Source organism: Zophobas morio, unplaced genomic scaffold, assembly GCF_036711695.1.
Source record: "Zophobas morio isolate AGI-343-1 ecotype UQ-CSIRO unplaced genomic scaffold, CSIRO_AGI_Zmor_V1 ptg000004l, whole genome shotgun sequence".
NCBI classification, from domain to species: domain Eukaryota; kingdom Metazoa; phylum Arthropoda; class Insecta; order Coleoptera; family Tenebrionidae; genus Zophobas; species Zophobas morio.
In genome coordinates, this window is record NW_026972109.1 from 250106 (window position 1) to 261257 (window position 11152).

General features: G+C 33.4%; 1 protein-coding gene across 6 annotated transcripts; it reads left to right on the top strand.

The window, feature by feature from the left end:
- The first annotated feature begins 570 nt into the window (after positions 1-570).
- LOC135136460 (huntingtin-interacting protein 1) lies at positions 571-11136 on the top strand. Of its 6 annotated transcripts, none has more exons than XM_064065746.1 (14): positions 571-646; positions 698-888; positions 2218-2481; positions 2529-2686; positions 2733-3069; positions 3122-3354; positions 8792-8970; positions 9024-9464; positions 9514-9822; positions 9881-10125; positions 10184-10336; positions 10387-10487; positions 10538-10767; positions 10818-11136. In XM_064065746.1, exons 2-14 carry the CDS (start codon positions 805-807, stop codon positions 10979-10981), a joined length of 2898 nt encoding a protein of 965 aa, XP_063921816.1. In that variant the 5' UTR covers positions 571-646; positions 698-804; the 3' UTR covers positions 10982-11136. The 6 variants fall into 6 exon arrangements, with proteins under 6 accessions (XP_063921816.1, XP_063921824.1, XP_063921807.1 ...); XM_064065754.1 differs by having other exon boundaries at positions 600-635; XM_064065781.1 differs by lacking the exons at positions 571-646; positions 698-888 and adding exons at positions 654-697; positions 2016-2130.
- Positions 11137-11152: the final 16 nt, after the last annotated feature.

An 11152-nucleotide genomic window follows, 5' to 3' on the forward strand; every position in this document is an offset into this window, starting at 1 on the left:
AATTACTTCGCAGTGATAATTTCTAATGTACAAAATTTCTTCCATTATGTTTCAGTGTTGTATTTTGTACATATTAAGTATGTAATATCTTTGATTGAATAATAGTTAGTAATAATCTTAAAGTTTATTTTTTATGATTTTAAATAATTTAAATTGTTCGTTTTTTTATTGCCATATTTGACGCAATTACCTCTCTATTACTCTCATTAACCTGTCAAATATTTATTTTGTCTGATAAGATTTAAGTAATTCTAGAAATATATTTTAATAATAATTAAGAAAATCCTTATCACTTTTCTAAGTTGTGATAAAATAGTTTAGGGTCAACATCACCAGCGCGAAAATCGAAGCTAGCCCAAAATTAACAAAATTTTATTTATCTTCCAAAAGTAACGTGTAAACACAAAAGCAGAAAGATTTTACTTAGAATCATGAACACGCAACTGGAATCTGCAACAAAAGTAGAAAAACGCTCAAATAAATCAAAATGTTTAATTCAAACAAAACGTAGGCAACCAACATAACACCTTTGATCCAAGTTGTAGGTGTAATCCAATTTCTGTTTTTTCACGGTAGATGCAATGCACCACTCGCGTAGGTTATGTTGTGATGAATGACGGCAAATGGAAATGACGGTAATGAAGTGGTAACAACGTAGAAAGTGTAAGGCGTTAACGTCCTAAGTTTGCTGTTTCAGGTATATCGTTTTATAAATCTCTCATATAATTTATCAGAATGAATGTGAAGTCGGTAAAATTGACGCTACAGTGACAAATTCAATATTGTGTTAAATATTCGCGTAGTATGGCTTCGTTATCTTTACCTAGAGTTTTATACCCCAGGAAGAGTAGTTTAGAAATTGAACGTGAAAACTTCGAAAAGTCGCAGGTAAGAACAACACACACTAATTTTGTGCCGCTCGTTTGCAATACAAGTTACATATTTTCCGACAAACGAAATACGGGTTTTCTAACCTAAATATTTTGTGAAGTGGTGTGGAAAATTTGGAATGAATGTGTGCATATTTTGCTTCTATTTTTAATACTAGTGTTTATATTATCATTAATATTTATCTTATCGAGATTTAACCGGATACGGTGTGGTGTTTTTAACCTCAACTTGCTTTTTAGGTTAAACAGCACCCACCTAACATCTGTCACAACTGTTACTATATTTTTTAAAAATGTGCCCCCATGGTTTCCCATTTCGTGATTATTCGCGAGAAGTGTTGCTAAAATTTAAAAAACACTATTACAAATCGTCTACAGGCTGTTTCATGAATTAGGTGACGCATCGTTTCTTCGTAGTAGAACTCAAATAAATAAATACGTAGTCATCGCACCAAGCACAGCGAAATTATTAAAAGAGAGATTTTTTAATCGCGATAGTTTTCTTTGATTTCTCTAATTTAATTTAACGCACTGAAGTAGAATTCATGAACGGCCAAATCTATTCGGTTTGCTTTTAGCCAATTTCCTTTAAATAAACAAAAAACCGGAAACATCGGTGATTGGGTAAGAACACCAAAATTACGAAGCGGCAAATATTTACTTCTGTAGTAACTAGAAAAAAGTGGGTGGCACACTCGTCACTTTCATTGCACTTTAGAAATCATGTAGTTAAGTCCTCGCTCTCATAATTCTTTGGTAGTTCGTTCCATTAATCAAAAGCGACTAAAGTAAGTTCCATTTGGTAAGAATATTCTGTCTAAGTTGTCTGCTTGCTTAATTTTTACGTGATCATTTAGATCTGAAATTTCTCGAGTAGTCTGATACTGCGATTCAGTGGGAAAATAGTGGCGTCCTATCGCCGTTCGGGATTAATAACGACTTGGTGTTCAGATCTAGATAATCCGTAAACACCAAGCGCTTGAACTTTGCATGCTCTTTAACAAAAGTATCTAATGAACCTCCGGAAATTCAGGTGTGGTGTTCGACACTATCTCTTATCTGCTCAGAGTAGATATAGACAGATATATTTTTATAACCGATAAGCTTGTTAAGATTTAATTTCAGATTTGCATGGCGTGATTTTCAACCTTCCTTAAAAATTGCATGTTTCTTTCGGAAGTTACACAGCTAACACTTAAACATGGCTAAGCTTTATTCAGAGCGAGATCTCGACAAATACGTAAGTACCAAACAGCGACATTGTTTTGCGTACAACAATCCGACCACGATGATTAAAAAATATGAAAACACGAATGCTTTTTTACAGACTCAAGCTTTGTCTAAAGCGATTAATAGTCAAGAAACTCCGGTCAAACAAAAACATGTCCGTTCAGCTATTATTGGTACATTCCACACTCAAGGCGCCACTACTTTCTGGGCCATCGCACTCCGGCTACCGGCAATGGACGATCGAATAGTGGCGTGGAAATTCTGTCATGTCGTGCACAAAATATTACGTGAGGGACACCCCTTATGTCTCGTACATAGCCAACGCCACATTAAAGATTTAGACGAAATTGGAAAACTTTGGGTGCGTTTGGAAAAAAGTATCACAGTGGAATAAAATGTGGATTGTAGGTGCACTTGAAAGACGGCTATGGCAAAATGATCCGACTGTACACCTCACTCTTGATCACGAAATTAGATTTTCATAGGAAAAACCCGAGGTTTCCGGGGCATTTGGGTGTGACGCCGGACGAACTCGACTCGATTGGCGGCAACGACATTAATAACTTGTAAGTGGGTTGCTCGCTTCGCTCCTATTTCGACTGACACTTTCAGCTTCCAAATGAGCGTGGAAATGTTCGACTACTTGGATAATATCATCGATTTGCAAGAGGCTGTGTTTGGATCGCTCGATATGGCTCGGTCGAATTCGATGACCAGTGCGGGTCAATGCCGTCTGGCGCCTTTAATCCCGTGTATTCAAGACGCTTCCAAGTTGTACGATTATTGCGTCAAGATACTTTTCAAGCTTCATTTTTCGCTTCCACCGGATATTCTCGCGGGGCATAGGCAAAGATTTCTTAAACAGTTTAGACTTTTGAAGCAGTTTTACCAAAACACGAGTAATTTGCAGTATTTTAAGGATTTAATAGCGATTCCGCCGTTACCAGAAGTATGTATTGAGTGTCTTGAGGGGTTTTTTACTACTAAAGATTAATTATTAGAATCCTCCGAATTTTCTAATTCAGTCCGATCTTCGGATGTATGTAACTCAGGAGGTAGTTGTACCTCAGGAACCTGAAGAAGAGCACCATCAAACTGAGGGTAGTCTGATTGATACGTCTGACCACATGGACCTTGTAGATAGTCATAGTAGTAATTCAACGTCGCCTGGACCCGCGCACCAGGAACTCATCGCCGAGAGGGATTTTCTACGAAACCAATACGACAAATTAAGGTACAAACATTGTTTAAGTATATTATAGTTGGACAACCTATACGGACAATCACTTTCCCATGTAGAAAAGAATGAATATATATTTTATATCTCACTCGCTTCACTATGAAGTGGCGGTACCTTACGAAAGGGGGTAAAAATAGTCCGTAAACACGTGATGTCGATAAGATAGTAAACGGACGTATTAATCAGTACGTTGTACGGGAAGCAGTCACAAAATAAGCAAACGTACGTGTTGAAGACTTTACATATATGTAATATATGTATATGTAGTGCATACCTGTTTCAAGGTTAAGGTAACAAAAATTTAATATTATCGCGGTATACCTATTATCCATGAACTGCATGGCTAACAAATATGCGTCCCTTCGTCCACTTTAAAGGTACGAAATTAAACGACCACTACTTTAATTAATAAGTAACAAGTCATCTAATTTGCCTCCAGAATAACTATGGGTTATCATCAAACTATGAACACCAAATTAATTCAATATGAACATCTTACGTATTTTTTTTATTAACAGTAGTCAAATCATTAAATACATATTATCTTTGAAACCAAAATACATTTTATCCTAAGATTGTACCACAAAATATTCATCACCATTTAAATACATACGATTTAGACATCAAGAAATAAATTTAAAATTGCAAAAATTATATCTAGCAGACTTAAAACAGCCTTAAATGTGTCTTGTATGTACGTGCTTACCAGTATGTAGGCACAGCAATAATCGTTCTTTATGAGTAATGACTGATGACTACTGTAACACAGTAAATCCTCGAAATCGAAAATTTAAAACATTGACAAATTCAAATATGGGAAAATTGTAAAATCGAGAAATCGAAACATAAAAAAATCAAAAAAATTAAAATTGGAAAATCTAAAATTTAAAAATCGAGAAATTGAACAATCGGTTAATTCAAAAATTGAAACATCGAAAAATTGGAAAATCGAAAAATAAAAAAAAATTGGACAATCGAAAATTTAAAAATTCCGAAAATTGAAAAATTGAAATATAGAGAACTGAAAACTCAAAAAATCGAAAAAAATTGAGAAATCGAAAAACTGAAAAATCACAAAATTGAACGAAATATCAAAAAAATAGGAAATTAAAAAATTGAGAAACAAAAAAGCAGAGTCTAAAAATCGCAAACTTAAAAAATCGAAAAATTGAAAAATCAAAAACCTGAATAATCGAAAAATTGAAGAACTGAAGAACTGAAAAATCGAAACTTTAGGAAGTGGAGAAATGGGAATATAAAAAAATAGATTAATTGAGAAATCCGAAAACTAAAAATTCAGAAACGTCAAAATTTGAAAAATAAAAAAATATTGAAGAACTAAAAAATCGAAAAATCAAAAATTTAAAACATCCTAAACAAAAAGTTAAAATATCCTAAAACTGAAAAATGGAGAAATCCAAACATCAAAAAATACAAAAAGAAATAAAATTCTAAAATTTAAAAATCGAAAAACTGAAAAATCAACGAATCGAGAAGTCGAGATTTTAAAAAATTGGAAAATTGAAAAATCGGATAAATCAAAAATCGAAACATCGAAAAATCGAGAAACCGAAAAGCAAAAAATCGAAAAACCAACAAATCGAGGAGTCGAAAAATCGAGAACTTAAATATGGAAAAATTGATAAAACGAGAGACTAAATAATCAAAACATCGAAACATCCGTATCTCAATAAATTGAGATGTCAAAAAATTTAAAAATTTGGAAATTTAAAAAATTAAAATATAGAACTGGAAACTCGAGAAACCGAAAAATCTAGAAATTTAAAAATTAAAATTTGGAAAAGTTGGAAAATTGAGAAATTGAAATAAAAAACAAAAAACTGAAAATCCAAAAATAAAAAATAGAAAAATCTAGAAGTCGAAAAATGAAAGAATCGAAGTATTGAAAAATATCAAAACTGAAAGAAATATCCAAAAATTGAGAAATCGACAAACCAATAAAGCGAAGTCGAAAAATCGAAGAATTAAAGAACTGAAAAATCGAAACTTTGAGAAATGGGAAAATCAAAAATAGATTAATTGAGAAATCAAAAAACTGAAAATTTAACGCAATAATTTGAAAAATTGAAAAATTCAAATACTGAAGAACTGAAAAGTCAAAAAATCGAGAAATCGAAAAAACTAAAATTTAAAACAATGAATAATTAAAATATCGCAAAATTGAAGAATCGACAAATCCAATTCAATTTGAAAAATTGAAAAATCGAGGCATTGAAAAATTGGAAAATCCAGAAATTGAAAAGCTCAAAAGAAAAAAATCGAAAAACCGAGAAATCCAAATTTCAGAACATCGAAAAATTCAAAAACTGAGACTTCGAGAAATCGAAAAATCGAAGGATCGAGAAATTGAGGAGTCGGAAGCCGAAAAGGAAAGTAAAAAATTGAAAAATTGAGAAATTGAACAATCAAAACAACGAAACATCTGAATTCGATAAATTGAGAAATTAAAAAATTGAATAATCGAAAAATTTTAAAAAAGAAAAACTGGAAAATCAAAAATTAAAATTCAAAAAATCGAAAAATTGAAAAATTGAAATATAGAAGAACTGAAAACTCGAGATATCGAAAAACCTAGAATTTTAAAAAATGAAATATTAAAACATCGAAAAGTTTAAAAATTGAGAAATCGAAGCATTAAACAGTCCCAGAATTGAAAAATCTAAAGTTTACAATAAATTGAAAATCCAAAAAGGAAAAAAGCGAGAAATCAAAAAAAATCCATCAATTCAAAAATTGAAAAGTCGAAAAATTGAAATATTGAAAAATCTCATAACTGAAAGAAATATTCAAAAAATTGAGAAATTAAAAAATTGGAAAATTGAGAAATCGAAAATCTAAAAAAGCAAAATTGAAAAATCGTAATCTTAAAAAATCGAAAAATTGAGGAATTGAAGATGTGAAAAATCGAAACTTTAGGAAATCCAGAAATGGACAAATAAAAAAAATACTTTAGAAATCGGCAAACTGAAAATTTAGAAACGTGAAAATTTGAAAAATTGAAAAATCGAAATATTTAAGAACCGTAAAATTGAAGAGGACAGAAATTGAGAAATCGTATCATTGAAACATCGTAAGATTGAAAAATCGAAAAATAAAAAAATCGAGAAATAGAAAATTTAAGGAATGGAGGAATCGGAAAAGCCCAAAATTGAAATATTGAAAAATTGAGACATTTAAAGTTGAAAAATCGAGAAATCGACAAGCCGAAAAATCCCAATAGCGTATTTAGGTATAAATCACAAGATCAGGACTATTCTACTTTTTAAAATTTAAATAACATTATAAATTCGAAAATGTTGATTTTTTTTTCCAAAAATCTTGACGTCCAAGGTGAAAACTCGACACGGATGCATAAACCGTAAACGGGACGAAACTATAACTTTACTATTGTAAAATTTGGAGATTGCGTCATTTCATTGTTCGTGACAAATTTTGGAGGGTGTAATTTGATAATACAATTTGAAATATAAATTTTGTCATTCGGGAACATTATGTATTAAATCGTTAAGATGTTCAAGAACTTTGTTCACTTATTCGTTGTAAAGTCCAATGGTCGAAATGGGTTAGTTCTTCGTAGTGGATGTGTATCAGATCAACTCTAACGAATATCGGTTTATAGATAAATCGCTTAAAGCCGATATTGGCCTGAGTGTGCTTTGGTCTGTAGATCAAACAAGTTCTCAGGCGATGAAAAATTGCATGTGGAGGGAGACTTCGGATTACAAATCGTGCCAAGAAAGACATATTTGGGAGAGATGGATTTTCAGGTGCTTGACTAGCGGTAATTTTAAATTGTTTGCTGTCGTTCGCGAAGTGAAGAACACAATTTCATTAAAATGATAATTATAAAATTATCATAATCACTATTGGTATTAATTAACACAAAATGGCGCGCAAGTTATCAGTTGATTTCGTTAATAAATTCATAGAAACCTATATGGGATTTTTTCATGCCTTAGAAAATTAAAAAGTAAAAAATACAATAACAAAAATTTTAAAATGCGGTTTACGAAAAATTAGTTGACCTGTGGAAAGAACAAAATTTTGGAAACGCTGACAAATATGACATCTCAAAAAAAATAACACTTGAAGAAGTGCTTTCGGCGTAATATTTTTGATGCTCGCCTGAACAAAATACTCTATGTCAGTGTGCAGTGCGCAAAGAGTTAACTGTGCAGATCTAGCCGAAAATCCGAAAACCAAATCGCTGTGTGTAGGGCCAGCATAACGGAAGTAATAAATCATCCCATCGGTTGAAGAACGTTGGGTCAGTGCAATGATATCGGTGTTATATCCCGAGAGGGGCCCAATACACCCAATAAAATCGAACAGACAAAATAAAGCTTCAAACATAATTATTTTTATACTAAAATTCTGAAGTGAATAAACTGCACATTTTATTTATTTATTTATTTATTTATTTATTTATTTTATCTTGTTTTCGAACTATAATAAACATTTCAAACAATGTCTGTAACTTATTTTAATGTAAATTATATTCATGTGGTTAACAAAATCAGATGTAATATTAGTGTGATTTTGACCTTATTCTAGATTTTATTACAGCAGAACGGCGTATCCTTTTTAAATTTTAGAAGTTACGGAAACTAGTTCAAGAAACAATTAGTTATCTCGTATTTTTGGAACAAAATCTACCAAAATATCCGATAACAGCAATTGTTTTTCATAGAAACAAACAGTCTTCAAAGCAGCCTTCAACAACTCGATATTACAAACATGCCTCTTAAGTTCTTAATGCGTTTTTTTCTCTCTTGTAATTATTTGTAATGTTAACGCCGAAAGTTTAGTCATTCTGTTATTTACTTTGAAGATATATTTTCATTTTGTGTTAATATTTTTGTAACACCACGAATCTGAATTTTACTTAAAATCTTGTTTTACTTTAATCTTGTAAAACTAAACAATTATACCAGTTTAAAAACCCTTGGAAAGTTTCTGTCAGTCTTCAGATATAGTCAAATAAAAATATGCGTCAAATTCATTTAAAATCAATTCTTTCTTATCACGTTACAACGCGTTGCTTCATATTTTTTATGTCAAGTATATTTTCATATTTTGTACATATATGTTTATACACATTACTGTTTACGAAACAATGTTAATTATGGATTTATGGATAACTCCTCGTATGAGAGCAGAGTGAAGGGTGTTTGCCTTTGCTAATGTTTGATGGCGCCATCTGATGTAGAGTAAAATAAACCTAATACGTTGGCTCACTGTAGTGAAAATGCGCGTTGATGAAAAATTTGTCCCACGCCCCCTGGATTCCTTGTCCTAAAGCTCACTATTTAGGCGAAGCAAAATTTGTATTAGGTTGTCCAACTATAATATACTTAAACAATGGTACAAACAACCTCAAAACTTCGCGAGACTGATTTTCCCTTCGTAGTGCCGACTTCAGTGCTTTATTGCTTAAAAACCAGAAGACCGTCGACGATTTTCACAACAAAATCACGGCTCTGGAAACAGACTTAGTTACCAAAGAAAGCGAATTAGTACAAGAGCGCCAGGTCAAAGAAGAACTGATGAATCAAGCCTTCGCGGTCGCGCAGTCGCAGGACTCCGAACGTAATACTCGACCAGCATCTGCGACAAACACTCTACCTCGTTTTTTTTTACAGAAAAAGTCAAAGACGAAAAATTCAACAAACTGAAGGACGTTTACGTGAAGCTGCGCAACGACCACATCCAGAAATTGCGCGAGAAAGCCGACATTGAAAAAAAGTTGTCTCAGACGGCAAAAACGCTCGAAAACTACGAACAAACAAAAAACGAGCTGGAAGCGACGGTGCTGAATTTGCGGGCCGAAGTCTCCAAAGTCGAGGACCGTTTCCAACAATCAGCGACCAGTCAAGACGAAGAATTGCAAAATTTGAAAAGAGATAAAGAGTTGTTTAATATGGAGACGGAGATTTTGAAAAAAACCATCGACGATGTTTGTCGCGATAGAGACAACTTGGATATGCAGATAAAATCGGCGCAGACGAAAATCGATCGGTTGGAGGCGGAAATTCAGGAAATTTCGACCCAAAAGTCGCAGTTGGAGCGCCAGATCGACCAAGGTAAACTTGAAAAAAAAAAACTATTTATAATTGTGTGTTTTTATTACAGTTAGGAGCGGTTTTCAAGACGATATTAAAGATATAATTTTGAAAGCGATTGAGAGTAGCGAAAATATGCTAAGGGGTGCGATACACGAGGTTGATAATCCCGCTTTGACCGCACTTATTTGTAGTCCCGACTACTTAAACGACCTCTCGAAAAGTTGCTTGGGGGTTTTAAACTACGACACTGATCGAATATTTTCCGAAAATTCGTACATGTTGGTCACGGCCAACGAAATTTCCCATCGAATTGTTGTTTTTATTCTACAAGGAAGGGCCACGGCTAATAAAAGTCCGGATATTAGTTTTGGAGAAAGTGAAGTATTTATTGTTATATCATTTGGAGGGATGATTAATTCTTTTCTGTATTTTAGAAATCGCACAAGAGTGTAAAAATTTGGGTGAAATAGTTCTACAACTTCTGCAAAATTTTAAGGAGAAGACAGACACTAAACCGTTGCAGACGAAAACCATCCAGAAATTACAAGAAGTTGCGACGTTAGCAGACGATATTAACATCTCTTTAATGGGACAAAACGCCGGAAATCTTGCAGACATGTTAGAGAGTGAGATGTCAGAAATGGACAAAGTTATAGAAGAAACGGCCAAACGAATGCAGGTATTACGAGTTTAGTTACAGTTAGTCACTGCTTTTCTTTTCTTATTTAATTTTTTAGGAAATGTTAACCAACTCCAGGAGCAGGGATTCTGGAATTAAGCTAGAAGTGAACAGCAAAATTTTAGACTCTTGTACCAACCTAATGCAAGCTATACGAATTCTAGTAGCAAAATCTAAACTACTACAAGCCGAAATCATTGCTCAAGGAAAAGTCCGTAGTTGAAATAATTGCCACCAAAGTTACAATATTTATGATTTTAGGGAACCGCAAGTGCCAAAGAATTTTACAAAAGGAACCATCAATGGACCGACGGGTTTATTTCAGCGGCCAAAGCGGTCGCAGTCGCGGCGAAATTTTTGCTGTAAGTGTGACTATAGTGGGGGTTCTAGACCACTACTAATTTGTTTGTAGCACGGCAGCAGACAAGGTTGTTTCGTCCAACGGAAAACTGGAACAACTGATTGTAGCAGCTCAAGAAATCGCGGCTTCAACTGCTCAGTTAGTGGTAGCGAGTAGAGTTAAAGCTGATAGGAATAGCGGGAATTTACAACAGCTCACGCAAGCGTCGAAGGGCGTCACTAGGGCTACTGGAACGGTCGTCGGGACTGTCAAGGATTGCAGCCAGTTGATTGATGAAGCGGGTACTTGTTAGCAGCGGTTTTGTGAAACGTGTCTAAATTAATTGTTGCAGAGGAATTTGACGCGACTAATCTAACCCTACACCAAGCAAAAAGGTTAGAAATGGAATCTCAAGTTCGAGTTTTGGAGTTAGAAAAGGAGCTGGAACAAGAGAGACATCGATTAATGGCGCTCAGAAAACACCACTATAGTCTGGAAGGCGAAAATGGAGACTAAAATTTATGTTATCAGTAATCATTTCATAACCCACAAGTATGCATTTCTTCTTTGTCCAAAGATAGTATTGTTAAATTTTAGCATTTAACTATATTAATATTATATAATTTATACCATGTAATAAAATTTTTAGTAGAATAAAACTGTTAACATTGCGTGTGGATCAGTGGT

Coding starts and splice junctions, on each gene's coding strand:
- LOC135136460 (XM_064065746.1), top strand. CDS start 805: ATGGCTTCGTTATCTTTACCTAGAGTTTTATACCCCAGGAAGAGTAGT. Junction 2,687..2,732: donor GGCAACGACATTAATAACTT/GTAAGTGGGTTG, acceptor TGACACTTTCAG/CTTCCAAATGAGCGTGGAAA. Junction 9,823..9,880: donor GGATATTAGTTTTGGAGAAA/GTGAAGTATTTA, acceptor TCTGTATTTTAG/AAATCGCACAAGAGTGTAAA.